This window comes from Sciurus carolinensis, chromosome 2, assembly GCF_902686445.1.
Source record: "Sciurus carolinensis chromosome 2, mSciCar1.2, whole genome shotgun sequence".
Classification (NCBI taxonomy): Eukaryota; Metazoa; Chordata; class Mammalia; order Rodentia; family Sciuridae; genus Sciurus; species Sciurus carolinensis.
This window is the reverse complement of record NC_062214.1, coordinates 102,731,103-102,748,221: the sequence shown is the minus strand read 5'-3', so window position 1 is coordinate 102,748,221 and position 17,119 is coordinate 102,731,103. Positions and strand designations below refer to the sequence as shown.

The 17,119-nt window shown below is 33.4% G+C and overlaps 1 protein-coding gene across 1 annotated transcript in view; it reads left to right on the top strand.

Moving 5' to 3' along the window:
- The window catches only part of Ap4e1 (adaptor related protein complex 4 subunit epsilon 1), a 65,612-nt gene that overhangs the window by 11,947 nt on the left and 36,546 nt on the right, over positions 1–17,119 (top strand). Inside the window, 7 exon segments of the mRNA XM_047541076.1 lie at positions 489–610; positions 4,499–4,658; positions 5,991–6,157; positions 9,363–9,436; positions 16,033–16,127; positions 16,129–16,156; positions 16,255–16,364. Of these exon segments, the coding sequence (XP_047397032.1) occupies positions 489–610; positions 4,499–4,658; positions 5,991–6,157; positions 9,363–9,436; positions 16,033–16,127; positions 16,129–16,156; positions 16,255–16,364 (756 nt within the window).

Below are 17,119 nucleotides of genomic sequence, written 5' to 3'. Positions count from 1 at the left end.
AAAAAATATATTTTGAAGTTCTATTAGAATGATTTATAAACCATATGCATAAATAAGTATATAGGAACATATTCATTTTATTTTATAAATTTTAGAGTTTTATAATTGTATAAAATTGTAGTAGTTGCATAGAATGATTTCCTTTTAACTTTCTACTAATTATTAAACAAGAAAAATTTATAAAATGTTCTGTTACTGGTTTGGAAGAGTTTTCAAGGCTATAATAAAAAAGACCAGTTTGGCCAGTATCAGAACAGAAATCGTTTCCTTTTGTATCAGATGCTTTTGGACTATCTTTATCTACTGACAATTAAGGTATATGAAATAATTAGGATTATGCCTATAAAATTACATATGTCTGCATGTACAAATTAATTATAAAGTTAGGAGAAAATTACTAAGTATATAGGATCATTACAATGTTGAAGTAGCCATCCCTAGTTTCAGAATTTATACTGAATATTTCCTTTGCTTAATGATTATGCCAGGACTTGCAGAGCACTAACCTGGTAGAAGTATGTATGGCACTTACTATCGTCAGCCAGATTTTCCCTCGAGAAATGATTCCAGCTGTTCTTCCATTAATAGAAGATAAACTTCAGCATTCCAAGTAAGTAAGTTCTTTTGGCCAAGGTGTCTACACCTTTTTAGCTTATGTTTTATAAGCTAAAATTTTATTATAATTTGAACAGAGTGCTACTGGGATAGAGAATATTCTTTGACTGGCAGGTATAACACAAAAGTCTCCAATAGAATTGTCATTATTTTTATGTGTGTTTAGAAGAATGTTAGGAAACTTTCTAAAGTTAAACTGAGAGAGAGTAAGCCTTGGTATCAGGAATCCTTTGCTTTTTTAAAAATCTTTTAAATTTATTTATTCTAATTAGTTATACATGACAGTAGAATGCATTTTGGCACATCATACATAAATGGAGTATAACTTCTCATTTGTCTGGTCATACACGATGTAGAGTTACACAGGCCATGTAATCATATATGCACATGTAATCATATATGCACGTAGAATAATAATATCTGATTCATTCTACTGTCACTCCTACCCCTGTGCCCCCTTCCCTCCCTTTACTCCCCTCTGTTTAGTCCAAAATATCATTATTCTCCCCACCCCCTATTGTGAATTAGCATTGCGTATCAGAGAAAACATTCAGCCTTTAGGAATCCTTTGCTTTTTTTTCCTAATTCTACCACTAATGTTTAGTGGCCCTATTTTTCCCCTGGCTATGTGGGATTGGCAAAGCTCCTTAGTTCGCATAAAGTTGTTATGAGTATAAAGTGAAATAATAGAAAACATTTAAAAATAATTCAAGTGCTATGAATACAAAGCTTCAGTGTATTTTTTTTTCCCCCTCATTTAAAGCTTCAGTATATTGGGAAGATGCTTTTTTATATCAAAATCACAATGTCCAAATTCTACTGTACAGCAGAATATATCTAAATTAACATTACTTGTAGTATTTTGCTAATCTGCTCTTATAAGATTCCTTTACTTTCTACTCTCTTTTTCACCATACTTAATTCACTTTCTAATTCACTTTTTTACCACTCTTACAGTTTGTTTTGACTAAGCCCCTTAACTTCACAATTTTTAAAGTAAGTAAAAAGGGCTGGGTGCTATGACCCATACCTGTAATCCTAGAGACTTGGGAGACTGAGGCAGGAGGATTGCAAGTTGCCAACTTTAGCAACTTGCAAGACCTTTGGCAACTTAGTGAAACCCTGTCTCAAAATAAAAAAGACAGGAATGTAGCTCAGTGGTAAAGTACACTTCGGTTCAATTCCCAATACCACTAAAAAAAATAAAATAAAAATAAAGTTAGTAAAAGGTCTGCAGTCATTTTTCTTTTCTCTTTGTGACCACAGTATTTTATTTGTACTTTTTTTTGGTAGTACTAGAGGTACTGGATTGGATCCAGTGCCTGCTAGGCAAGTACTGTACTGCTGAGTTACATCTCCAGCTCTATACACATACACTTTATTTTTTTGGTACTGGGGATTGAACCCAGAGACACCTAACCACTGAGTTGCTAGGATTATAGGTATGCCCTACCTTGCCTGGTGATACACATACATTCTTGATGAAGATTTTTTTTTTGTTACTCATACAACATTTATTTCCTATGTTTTAAGTCAATGTTTTTAATGTTCTAAGATAGTAAAATGTCTTATAATTTATATTCTTTTTTTTTTGGCTGCTGGGGATCGAAGCCAGGGCCTTGTGCTTGTAAGGCAAGCACTCTACCGACTGAGCTATCTCCCCAGCCCCATAATTTATATTCTTTAGGAAATCTTGGATTATTAATCTTCCAGCTAAAATGATAGCATTTACTGAGAACTGTAGAATAACATCAGAGGATTTTTCAGTCTTCTAAATTATAATTATGTTTTATGTATTAAATTTGTTTAGGAAGATGAGGATGATTAGGGACAATGAGTTGTTGGAAGTAAAATATTAACTTCTTGGATATTTATAGGTTGATTTGATTGTAGCAGCTGTTACATTTGTGTAATTTTTTTCTTATCACTACCACTCTTTTGTGATGACCATACTTATTGACCATTTGTTTGAAATCATTCTGAGAATTAAAAGGCCACTTGTTAATATTTTCCTTATTGCTTTCCCATGTATTTTAATTTTAAATCCTGGCTGGAGTTCAGACTTTTTGAAACTTGTTTCTGCAGTTTATGACCATACTTATCTCCAATGCTAAGCAGTAAAGAGTTAAAGAATATGGAACAGAACTATGGGTGAGCCAGTAGATATCACAGAGATGTGAGACAAGACTTGGGCTCAACTTTTAGATCTCTGCCTGTATTTCAACAAATCAGTCCCGGAGCCCAGATTCAAGCCTCTTGATGTCTTGTGTTAGTACCACCACTTAGGTCCAGGCTTAGGGATTCTTGAGCCTTTTCAGATTTTGTAATTCTTTTCCCTCACCTTGTTTACCTATTCTCTGCCAGAATTAATATTGGTTAATACTCATTGGCAATATGTTGGTATATAGTTTGCAGTTACCAGAGTATTAAACTAATGACAAATATGTGGCTAATCTGCTTTTTTTAATGTGAGAAGAATTTATGTGACATAGTTTGCTTAGGAAGATAGTGAGTTGTTTATTAAGTAGAATTTAGCAGATGCTGGATGACCAATTGTTAGAAATCTTGCACACCTGTAATCCCAGCAGCGTGGAAGGCTGAGGTAGGAGGATCATGAGTTCAAAGCCAGCCTTAGCAATTTAGTGAGGCCTTAAGCAACTCAGTGAAACCCTGTCTCTATTAAAATATAAAAAAGGACTGGGGATGTGTCTCAGTGATTGAGCACCCCTAGGTTCATTCCCCAGTATCAAAAAAAAAAAAAAAAAAAAAATTCCTTAGTGGAACATTAAGTATTGAATTGAATAATCTCCATTTTGAGGTTCTGTGATTTTAGGTAATATAAATATATATTAAGGAATACTTAAAATTTAAATTATTTACTTCTGACATGTTTACTATTATTGTTATCACTGCTAGTGTAGTCTATAGATATGAGATACATAGAAATAGACATGAGAGAGAATAATAAGTAATACATTTCATTGGAAACTATGTCAAGAATATAAGATAGAAGCTGGTGCAGTGGTACATGCCTGTAATCCCAGTAGCTCGGGATGGAGGCAGGAGGATCATGGGTCCAAAGTCAGTCTCAGCAACTTAGTGAGGCCCTAAGCAACTTAGTGAGACCCTGTCTCTAAATAAAATACACAAAAGGACCTGGGGTGTGGCTCAGTGGTTAAGTGCCCTTAGTTCAATCCCTGGTACCAAAAAAAAAGAAAGAACGAAAGAATATAAGATAGAGAGCTGAGTGCAATGGTCTATACCTATAATCTCAGTTATAGCTACTAGACTAAGGCAGGAGGACTATGAGTTTGAGGCCAGCTTGAGCAATGTAGGGAGACCTGTCTGAAAAATAAAAATTAAAAGAAAAGGGGGACTTTAGGGGTGTAGCTTGGTGGTAGAGTGCCTGCCTAGTATGTATGGTGCCCTGAATTTGATCTCCAGAGTATTTGGAGTATGCTTGTCCATGATATAAAAAACAATTTTTAATGTTAATAAGAGGACTTTAATATTACTAGCTGAAATTACCTATTACTGATTTAAACTTAATAGTGGTTATTTTCTCAATTTCTAAAGATAAGGCTTTTAAAAATGAAATCAGGAAACTAAGAAATTTATCTTGTTTTAACTGATTTCAGAAGTAGTACTTGCTGTTTACCTCACAAGTACAAGGCCCTGGGTTCAATCCCTAGCACCGCAAAAAAAAAAAAAAGTAGTACTTGTCATGTTAGAATAAGGAAATTAATAATAAGTGTATCTTTCTGTATTTCTTTTTAGATTAAGGTAATAACTGACATTTTGAAATCATCTGGCACATAATATTTTCAAACTAAAAGCCTAATGATTCAGATTATCTTGTTTAGATTTAATTTTTTATCCTTAGGGAAATTATACGAAGAAAAGCTGTTCTGGCATTATACAAATTCCATCTCATTGCTCCTAATCAAGTACAACATATCCATATTAAGTTTCGGAAAGCACTTTGTGACAGAGATGTTGGGGTCATGGCTGCTTCTTTGCACATATACCTTAGAATGATTAAGGTAAGTTGGAAATTTCAGCAAGTACTAAGTAGTTAGCTTTAGAAAAATGTAATTATATAACTAAAAGAAAAATACTTAATTAACATATTAGGCTATTACTGACTTTTTGCAAGTTATTGGTAACATAATTGTAGGCACATTATAGAATTGAACTTTTTAAAATGCCTACAATTTTTTTCATTTTCCTGAAGAAATGTGGAAAAAACAAGAGCTAGGAAAGTGATTTGAATTTGCAGATTTGTGTTTTTTCAAGCAGTGGTTCTTTTTTATACAGCCTCAAGAGCTGTATAACAGCTTGTAGAAGTGAGGAAACCAGTGGGGGTTGTGCCAGGTAGACTACAAGTGTTGACTCTGTCATTGGTACTATATCAGAAGAGGAAAGAGATTTGAATGGTATGTAAGAAATTTTTGTAAATGATGATGGGTTTATACTAATTCATTCTCATTGTATTGCCTGAAATGTTTTTGTTCAAAATTATATATCTCTGTGAGAGATTTTAAGTTGATTTCACTTAAAATCTGGAACCAAAGCTTGTCTTTTATGCATTGTATTCCAAAATAGTATGGCATAAATAGATGCTTGATATTAGACATATTTGATATTAAATCTTCTCTTCCCTCTAATTAAAATTTGAAAGAGCAGTTATTTCCATTTCAAAAATTTGCCCTTGATACCTAATAAAAATTACAATGAAGAATCTAATGTTCATTTTAAGGAGTGTATATTTAATTTGACCAGTCCAAGAGATTAGTCAGATAGGATAATCAAGGCACTCTCATTCAGAAATAGGAATATGTTTACATATTGCGTGGCTAATTAAAATTTTATTTGGCAGTTTTTGGGGACTTTGAACATTTAAGTAGTCTTGGCTGTGCTCTTCTGTGAGAGTGAATTTAACTCAGTTCCATGAGGTCTTTTGCACAGAGCTAAGAGATTGCAAACAGCACTTATTTTTCATACAAAATAGTGGTATTACTGCCCCTTTATAATATGCCATTTTTTTACTTTTTGATTTTATTGCTAGTAATGGCTATTAAGGATTCTATTGAAAGATGTAATTTTAAGAACTTTGAAATGTGATTAAACTATGTGTAGGAAAAATTAGGGAGTGAGGACACTTTTCTGGGGATGATTTAACTTTGGATAAGGTAGCTAGAAGAATTTCATTGTGGAAGAAATTATATATATATTACAGCATTATTTCATTCAATGTGAATATAAACTTCTAAGTTTGCATGTTTTAAGTTAGGTTCCAGATGGCATTTCATCCAGTCTGTTTTATATTGATAAGACTTTATTATTAACCGAAAGTTGCTTTTTTTTGGATATAGGAGAATTCATCTGGATATAAAGACTTGACTGGGAGTTTTGTAACTATTTTAAAGCAAGTAGTTGGAGGAAAGCTCCCAGTAGATTTCAATTACCACAGTGTGCCAGCACCATGGTTACAAATTCAGCTATTGAGAATACTGGGACTTCTAGGAAAAGACGATCAAAGGTAAACTTCTAAGTAAGTTACTTAATGATCTTATACTATATGATAACCTTAGGCTTTAGTCATGTGGAGGCTTCATGATAAATTAGATTCTGATACTTTTTGCTTTAATTTGTAATAGTTAATAAACAACTTCTAATAGTTAATAAGCCAGTGAAAGAAGTGAATAAATTCTTCCAGGTTGCTGGCATAATCCTAGCACTTAGCTTTATCCAAATACTCCCCATTGTGAACGGTAACTGGAGTGTAGGCTTCCATGCAAAGCTTTCTTCATTGTTCTAATAGAGGTTGCAAAATTTTCTGCAAAGGATCAGACAATATTTTAGACTATGTGTATCATATACACCTACTCCACTCTGGTGTTATAGCATGAAAGCAGCCATAGAGAGTACCTAAATGAATGAGCATGACTGTGTTCCAAGAACACTTTTTATGGATATTAAAACTTGAATTTTGTATAATTGTTACATCATGAAATAATCTCTTTCTGATTTTTTCCCCAACCATTAAAAAAATGTAGGAACTGGGCTGGGGAGATAGCTCAGTTGGTAGAGTGCTTGTCTCTCGAGCATGAGCCCCTGGGTTCAATCCCCAGCACCGCAAAAAAACCAAACAACAACAACAACAACAAAAACTTATGTAGGAACTATTCTTAGCATACAGCCATTATAAAACAGGTGTCTTACCAGATGAGGCCTGTGGGATGTTGTTTGCCAACTCTTGCTCTAGTTGGATGTGAGAATTTCACTTTTTTTAAAAATTATTTTTATATATATTTTTAGTTGTTGATGGACCTTTATTTTATTCATTTATTTATATGTGGTGCTGAGAATTGAACACAGTGCCTCACACATGCTAGGAAAGCACTGTACCTCGGAGTCACAACCCCAGCCTGCGAGAGCTTCACTTTTTAAATTGATGTTTTGAATCATTTCTTTTAGCCAGTGATATATGTTTTTATGGCTATCTTTCCAACTATATGTATTTTTGATAAGTTTAAATTTTGCCATATTTTTTCTTTTTCTTTTTTTGGTACTAGGGATTGAACCCCAGGGGCACTTAACTACTGAATCACATCCCCAGCCCTTTTTATTTTTTTTTAACTTTGAGACACGGTCTTGCTAAGTTGCTTAGGGCCTGGCTAAGTGGCTGAGGCTGGGTTTGAACTTATGATTCTTCTGCCTCAGCCTCCCGAGCTGCTGGGAATACAAGTGTGTGCCATCATACTAGCTACCATACTTTTTCAATTTTGCAAACTTTCTAAGTTCCAAGAATGGTGCAGGGTGTAAGGAGTTTCCTAGATAAATTGTTATTTATATTTGCTTCATCATTCTCTTTTTCTCTGTGTATATGTACACATATTATTTTTATTTTAAAAATTTTTTTCTGACTTGTTCAAGAGCAAGTTCAATTAGTTTCTTTGAGAGCATTTTATTTATTGGTCTAAAGGAGACTTAATGCTATCATATATTGTCAGGAGGCGTTTAGTCAAATTATTTACTTAAGTCATTATCTTATTTTCTTCTTGGATGAATTTGGAGAATGTAAACATCAAGTTATTTGATAATAGAATTCTACAGTATTTAATTGAAAGAAAAAATTTCCTGGAAAAGTCTTTTTTATCTATTGTTTAAATATTTTCTTGTGTTTTATAGCATTGTACTTCTTAGGTCATTAACATTTGGCTCAATCATGTTCACAAATGTTTCTAGATTTCATATGGTTGTTTATGACTCTCATGTCAGACATTAACTTTTTTTTTTAGTTTTTTTTTTAGTTGTCAAAGGACCTTTAATTGTTTATATGTGGTGCTGAGAATCAAACCCAGTGCCTTACACATGCTAGGCAAGTGCTATACCACTGGCTACAACCTCAGTCTCTCAGACATTAACTTTTAATATTGAGAAACTATACTATAACTTAGATGTAGTATTACCAAGATTTATGAGAGGATTGGTAATACCTGTTGTTTTGGAGGAAATGCTTATATAATAAAATGAGAGATTCCTAGATTGTTATTATTGGATATTTATATGTCAGTCAAGACAGAATGAAAATACATGCACTTAAAATTAAATTTTCTAGTTCTATATTTGGAATAATACAAATTTTTTGAAAGAAAATGTAAAATATTCACGATATCTAACACATATAGCCCTAGGTTATCTTCATATTTTTGTTTGTTTTATAGCTTGGTTTTTCAGCAAGACCATTATATGTAACATATGCTTATTGTATTTTCACCCATTAGTGTTTCTCTAATTTGTAAAACATACAAAAATACCAACTCAGAGGCGATAGTTTTCACATTGGTCTCTTGGCAAGAAATTTTCTCTTGGAGGCTTGATGGCAGAGAGCTAGGATTCCATAGGCATTGAATTTTAATTTATTTTTTAATAATCTATCTCAGCTCAGTTGTGGTTACTCTAATCAGTGATCACAGAGAAACGTGAGTGGCACAAATCTGTTAATTTCACAAAATGTATGTTTATTTTTTTATTTTTATTTTATTTTATTTTTGGGTGCTGGGGTTCGAACCCAGGGCCTTGTGCTTACAAGGCAAGCACTCTACCAGCTGAGCTATCTCCCCAGCATATGTTTATTTTTAATATAAATGAAAGCTAAAATTTTTCTCACCAAAGAACCTTGTTTCTTTTAAGGGAAGGACTAATATTTGGATATTTTAAAAACAATAAACTGATTAAGAAGCAGATAATATACTGTCTAGAATTATTTGGATGTGTCAGGTATTACTTTTTTTTTTTTTTTTGCGGTGCTGGGGATTGAACCCAGGGCCTTGTGCTTGCAAGGCAAACACTCTACCAACTGAGCTATCTCCCCAGCCCAGGTATTACTGTAAAATTTAAAACAGGTGGAAATATTTTGTTGCAAAGGAAATTATAAAAAATAGTGTATTTGGTCAAATAACCTAGTTTGTCAATATAGAATAGGTGAGGAAAGAGTTTATTGACTTATGTATATAATTATGTGTATAATTAGTCAACTTTGATAAAGCAGGAAGTTCAACTCATGAAAAGAGCAAATGAGATCTTTTGGAAGTGAAATTTGTATAACTTCACCATAAAATGAATTTCTTTCACTTCTCTTCTGTAGATCCTCAGTTATAAAGAGAGAGAAGTTTGAAAAACTATGTTTTATTGGTTTAGAATACTATAATTCTACTGCAAATAAAATGTCTTTTAAACAGGACAAGTGAATTAATGTATGATGTTCTTGATGAATCCTTACGAAGAGCTGAGTTAAATCACAATGTCACTTATGGTAGGTAATGTATATACATGCTATTTTGATGACTAATGGTGTTTTTTAGTACTATAGCTAAATTTGTGATTAAAATTCCATAAATTCCAATAGAATTTTGTGCATTAACTTTAAGGTACTTCTTTGGGTTAAAGTAAGTATTAAGTTTATATTTGAAGAAAGTTTTTAATTAGTCAGTTGTCAAATAATTAAATTTCTGTTATTAGTCAGGCCCCATGCAAGGTGCTTGGAATACAGCTGTGAATAAAACAGTATTATCATGGGGCTTACAAACTACATAGATGGAAAGGGACAGGTGTTGTAAATGTTACAGGAGAGAATTAGTCACGTGTTCTGGTAGAATATAGCAACTAGTCTTAGTCAAGTAGAAGAACAAGGAAGGTTTTTCTGAAAAGTGATGCTTAAGAAGACATCTGAAGGTTGAATAGGATATAGATAAAAATACATAGAGTAATAATGTTATTTGTGTGATGAGACAGTAAAATGTTTTATATTATTTCAAAAGATAATTTAGTGATACAGTAAGTTGGGAGAGAAGGATAGACAACTGAGAGAGTAACCAAAAACCTTTCAGCAGAGAGAGGAACTATTTTTTTTTTCCTGAAACTATTCTTTTTTGAGCAGTCAGTGAAAGATTAGTGAAGAAATTTAGATTCTTGTAGAATTTAGAAGATGGAAGTAAAACTGTTTAAACTTTGTATGCTTTGGAGGAGATCAGTAGAAGAGGCACTGAGAGATATATCTCAAATGAGAATATGTTCTTAACCCGGTAAAGTAAAATTGTTTCTCTGTATCTAGGAGGAATTGGTTCCAGGATTGCCCACCCTTGTGCCCCACACCCTCACCATCAAATCATCCCCCAGTGCTAACCCCAACCAAACTCCTGGATGCTCAAGTCCCTTATATAAAATGGCATAGTGTTTGTAGGTAACTTATGCACATACTCCCATGTAATCATCTCTAGATTACTTATAATACCTAATGGAATGTAAATGCTATGTAAATAGTTGTTATACTATATTGTTCGGGGAATAATGGCAAAAAAAACCTTACATGTTCAGTACAGATTGAGATTTTTATTTTCAAATGTTTTTGATCTGCAGCCGGTTGAATCTGTAGATGTAGAACTCACAGATGTGGAACCTGTGGATACAGAGGACCCACTGTACCATGAAGTAGGAGATTAGCAGCATTACTTTTCTTTCAGACAGTGGTAACCTGGATCTTTAAGAACTATGTAGAGTAGACCAGAGGGTAGAAATTGAACTAGCTTACTAGTTCGATAGAAAACTATGACATAAAAAGTATTTGACAAATACTATAAGGATAAAGGATTAAATGTATGAGACTAGTTCAGAAAAATAATGAACATGATAATGAATTAGAATAGCAATATATATATGTGTGTATGTGTGTGTATTTTTTTTTTTTTTCTTTTTTTTCCTGGTACTGGGTATTGAACCTAGGGGTACTTTACTACTGAACTACATTTCCTGTCCTTTTTATTTTTTTATTTTGAGGCAGGATCTTGCTAAGTTGGCCAGGTTGATCTCAAACTTGAGATCCTTCTGCCCCAGTCTCCCTAATAGCTGGGATTATAGGCCTGAACCACTGCACTTGGATGGAATAGTAAATTTTGAAGGAAAGATTTATATTTTGTATGTACAAATAGTAATTAAGGCAATAAGAGTGCTTTATTGATTTGTTCAACCTGTATTTATTGAAGACCTGTGAAATAAAAACTTGATGTTTCTTTTAAATAAGGTGCATATTGAGGAAAGAGTTGTTGGATTTAATGTCTTCCTCTGTGTTACATGTGGGAGATAAAGGAAGAATAAGGTAGACACAGCCCTCTTCTTAATGAGTACATGTTGTAGTGAATTGATGACATTATCTAGGTTTCTGCTTATGCATTAAGAATAAGGGGACACAGATGAGGATGACCCTTACTATCTAGGTTTCTGCTTATGCAGTAAGAATAAGGCGACACAGATGAGGATGACCCTTACTAAGGCAGATGGTTCAACCAAGAACTGTCAGAAGGTTCAACAGAGGGTCAGTATCTTTCCAGCCGCTGAAGTAAATGAAAGTGTTTTGTATGTGATGTAATCGGTGCCCCAGGATAAAGGTTTTAAAGACTTAAAGAGTTCTGTTTAGGGCTGGAGATATAGCTCAGTTGATAGAGTGCTTGCCTCGCATGCACAGGCCCTGGGTTCAATTCCCAGCACCACAGAAAAAAAAAAAAAAAAAAGCATTCTGTTTAAAAATTAGTTTAGAATTTGCTTTTTTTTTTTTTTTTGGCAGAAAGTTTTTTTAAAATTTATAATTGACATTTCAGCTTTAATTTTTTTATTTTTTGAATAGGTAATATATGCACATGGTTCAAAATTCAAAAGATACAAAAGGGTATACAATGAACAGTAAGTCTTTCTCCTAACCTTATCATCCACCACCCAGATCCCCTTCCTGGAGATAACTACTCTTACCTGTTCTTTTGCCTTGGAGAATACTGTATACCTGAGGAAATATTTTTTAAGGTTCTCCATTAGGACCCTTTTGTTACTGTTGCTTGATGCATCACCAACAATTTTTATATTTATAGGCTGTTGGTTCAGTGTTTAACCTTCCCACCAAGACCTTAGAGTTTCTGTTGTTCCTTTTTTGCTTTTCATTGTTATGCTTTCCCCAGTATTTGTGTTGATACAGTTTATAGCTTACATTGATTGTATCATTGGTAGAGTATTCTTGAGAATAATCTAATTTAAGTATTGTTTAAGAATGTGATTTTTAAATTATAAGTTTCATAAGGCAGGGATCGCGTCTGTCTCATTGACCAGCATATTCCAGTATTTGGGACTGTGTTAATCGATGAGTAATATGCTTTATTTAGAGGAAGAGAAAGTTAATTACTTACCTAATTGGGTTTCAGTCTCAGTACTTTCTAAACCATATTTTTATGGAAGATCCATTATTCTAACTTACCTTAGTGTCAAGAAATAAAGTACATCAAAGACATTTATTGGGTATCTGCTGTGTGCCAGGCATTGTATAAGGTGGTATAAGAGATATGAACAAGTATAAGCTGTAGTTTTTTTTTTTTTAAGGAATTTATAGTATAATGGAAAAGATATCTTATTCATGAAAGTATATACCAGTATTAGGCAGAATGTGAAGAAATGGTATAGGGAATAACTATGATAGCAGTTCAGAGGTGATAGAGATCACTGTGGGCTTGAGGGCAAGGACGAGGATTAGTAGGTGTGGTAGGATCCTGAAAGACGGTAGGATTTAGGTAGGCAGAAGAGAGAGTTGAAGAGGCTTCTAGGCAGAAGGACTTGAGAGAAGGTATGGAACTGGGGGTGTTTAAAACAGTTTCAGAGAACAGTATTTACCATTCTGAATGATGATCATGGTGGGGAGGCTACATTGTGAAGTTCCTCTCATGGCAGCCAAATAAATTTGGACTTATAAATTGGAGCTATGAGAAATTTTGGAGCGAGTGATACTAAGGTGAGAATGACATTTTTAGTAAACTTGTAAATTGGGAGAAATATACAAAATGGAATATAAGGGACAGAGCCATCAGAAGTAGATATTAAGTACTTCCCCCCCCTTTTTTTCCCACTGACTTTACCTAAAAACCCAGATATTAATAATGTAAGAAAATATGACTCAGGAAGGTGGAGAAAAAGATGTCAAGCTGGTTGGGGACCTGAGTCACAAGGAATGACACAGTGTTTAGTACCCTGGGTTTTCTTTTAGCCTCATATACCTCTACTGGGTACTGGAGAACTAGCAATCTGAAAATGCCAGCAGGCATGGAAAAAACCCCAATGACCAGGAAGAAAAGGACAAAATCAGCAAGACAGAAAACTTTCAGACAATAAATGTTCTATTCTAGCCTAAGCATTACACAGAAAAAAAGTGACTACCCACCAGCAAAGGTCAAATGGAGTCTCACCAGGTAAAATGAGCTATCCCAACCTCTCACTCTCCCCACTAGGGTAGTGGTAGAGGAGCCCTAGAAGGAAGCTGGAATTTTATTCCTGTCAGTCAAGAAGTCCTCACTCTCATGCCTGTTCAGTGGAAGCAGTGTGGGAAGGCTGAATTTCATATCCACTTGGGAGTGAGGATTAATGAAGTACTCTTTCTGCTGGAGTTGTGTTAAAAGAATCCTGGTGGAGTCAGGGCTTTTACCCCTCACAGTGTTAGTGGAGTCCTTGTAGGAGCAATAACGAGGTACCTCTCCCTCTCATAGGCAGGGGATATCAGCAGATAACCACCCTCCCCAGCAATGACAAGGAGTATCTCCCTCTCCAAGTATTAAAGGAGGCAGAGTGGAGAACTTGGACTTCCACCCATCTTGGGCAGTTCCTCACTTCCCCTGCAGGAATGGTATTAGTAGATAGAGATTTAAAGTGAAAGTGAAGTCCAGTCTGAAGGATAAGGTGTCAGAAAAACTTCAAATTTTCTTTGAGTATAATCCAACCCAAATATCATTGATAAAATTAGTGTCATGAATATTAGGACATTAGTTTTAATTTAGTAAATTTTACTTATTATTGAATTAAGACCTGGGTTGCTACTGAAGAGTAAACGAAGTTCCATGCTATGTTTTTTTTTTTTTTGCGGTACTGGGGGGATCGAACCCAGGACTTTGAGCTTGCAAGGCAAGCACTCTACCAACTGAGCTATCTCCCTAGCCCATGCTATGTTTTTAAGTATAGAAATTCTTAGAAGCGCGCTCATTTTTAACCACTGCAAAGAGGAGATAGCAAGTAGCGGCTCTTTCAATTATGAACTATACTAAGATTTTTTTTTTTAGTTAGAGAACAAAGGGACTTAGCTCTAGGTGGGAAAATAATTTAAAAGTCCATTGAATTGATTTTCTGCCCAATTATGCCTCAGGAGACTAATAATAACTGTAATTTTGAACTGTTAATTTTTCCTAGCATTCCAGAAACCTTATGAGCATCTATATATGAGTATATATTTTTGGTAGGTAATGACAAGTTTTAGTTAGTAAAACAAATTTGATACCAGGAGAGTTCTCAGTGGCAGGTTACTGCAAAGAAAAATTTGTTAGTTATAATGGAAAACAGAGCATCATCATTTTTAATCTTAGGGTTGCCATGACAGTTCAGAGTTTGACAGTTTTTTTTGTTTTTTTTTTTTAAACACAGGAGGCAAGGACAGTAAATATTTTAGGCAGGTCACATGGGTTTCTATTGCATATTTTGGATTTTCTTTTATATAATTTTTTAAAATATGTAAATCATTTTTAATTCATAGGCTTATAAAATGGATTGAAGGCTGGATTGCAGAAGTTTGCCCATTCCTTCCTTAGGTAGTTAGTGGGTCAAAGTTCTCTTTGGTTATTTAGTTAGTTCACAAAATCAGTCATCTCTTTTTTTCCTCCACAGTGCAGAGTAAGACATTCGAAAAGCATATCCTCCAAATATGTAAAACATCTTTAAGTTCATTTAACTTACTATATAGTATTCATGGTACAGTTAGAATCCTTGATAAAAAGTAATTCAAATCCTCATTTTTCTCCTCTCTGTGGAATAGATTATATAATATTTTTTCTAAAGTTGTGCATTAATTGATAATTAATTGATAGCGTAAAATGTAGCAAGTTGAATACTCAGAATGTGTCTTATACATGAAGAAAGTGTCTGATTGTTATGCTTTAAGCTTTTGTAAATAAGGAGTAGTTCTGTTGACACTTGATATACTTCAGTTTGTAGTACAACTGTTTTTAAGTTATCTGATTCTGTGCATTCACTGTATCTCATTTCTGATACTATGATTCCATAGGACCTAAAGGACTTAATGCTGTCTCATTGATCCTACTCTACCATGGCAAAACTCCAAATCCTCAATTCACATTTAAAAGAATTTGAAAACATTTTAGTGTCCACTTTGATCATTGTAGTTTTCAGATTGTTGACTGTATTGGAAAATTAAATTTCAACAGCATCAAGTTGTATACTAGACTGTTCCGTATATGTGAGGTTAATTTTAAAGTAACTTGAAGAATTTAAAATAGTGATCCTGTCTTTGTAAAAATGTTAGAACACCCTCAAATGATCATATTTAAATAAACTACAGATGCATTTTCTGTGTATGTGGTAGAAACTACCTGAGAATAAATTATTTTAAAGCAGTCAAGGAGAGTTGGAAAGATCTGTTTACACAGCAATCATGAACATATTGCTTAAGTGCCTGTTAGAATGTGAACTCCTTAAGGATAGGGATTTTTCTTCTCTGTTTTGTTCACTGCTGTATTCATAATACTAATACCATGTCTGGCACATAGGAGGTGGTCAGTAAATATTTGTTGCATGAATGAACATATCATTCTTATCATTAGTAATGTAATTTTCTTTAAATTGTACTGTGATAACTTAGTCCTAATAACTATGTAAGCCTGGAAATAGTAAAGGTAGTTTCCTTGAAAATTTTCTATAAAAAAGATTTTTTGATTAGAACTGATCTTCCAGTTAGTTTTTTAAGGTACAAACTCTATACAATTATGTTCATGTATTGTACCTTAATATGATATCTTCCATTTTTATATTTTCTTTCTCTAGCTATTCTGTTTGAATGTGTGCATACAGTCTATTCTATTTATCCTAAGTCAGAATTACTTGAGAAGGCTGCCAAGTGCATTGGAAAATTTGTTCTCCTCACCTAAAATAAATCTTAAATATTTAGGTAAGTCAGTGGATTCTTTGATGAAGTTATAGAGAACTTTTGAAATTTTCTGGATACTTGTTTCAAGTCACTTCATATAATGTACTTTTTGTTTCTAGGACTGAAGGCTCTTACCTATGTTATCCAACAGGATCCTACTCTGGCTCTTCAACACCAGATGACAATAATTGAATGCTTAGACCATCCTGATCCCATTATTAAAAGAGAGGTAAACTGGTATTTTGAATAATGCACTTGAAGTATTAAAGTTTTAAAACTTTTTGTCAGTATTCTGTAGAGGGATTAAAGTGCCTGGTAGTGTGTGTTTGTGTATTTTAAATTTTTGCATATATTTAATTCTAAAGTTTAAGTAACATTTTAAAAAAAGTATCATCAATATCTGTAGGAATGTTTTTAAATTAATGGATTGAAGAGGTTAGTTCTAGTTATCTGTATGGCTTCATTAATATCTTTTTGACTTAAGCATTGTACCAATAGAGACATGAATTCTAGTCCTAGGACTTATTGGTACAGTATAAGATGTACTCCTGTTATATGTTATAATTTATGGTGGTTAATATTTTCCCATTATTTTCTTTTACATATGTAAAATGAGTTAGTGAATTAACTTAGATAGGAATATTGAAAGAATTAAGATATCAAAATGATTTGAGCTTCTTGGAAGAAAAGATATAATTATGTACTTAGTTCTATTTTTTAAAAATTTTTTTTGGTATGTAATAGTTATATATAATAGTAGTATTCATTATGACCTAATCATACATGAATATAGCATGATTTCATCATTTTTTTTCCCCAATACCTCCCCTTACCCTTCTCTGGTTCTTTCCTCTATCGGACTGTTCTGTTTTCACGAGATTACTTTTTTTTTTTTTCTCTTTAACTTCCATGTATGAGAGTAAACATTTATTTACTTAATTCTGTTTCAACTTTTTCCTTTTGTAAATTATTTCAGTGTCCTGT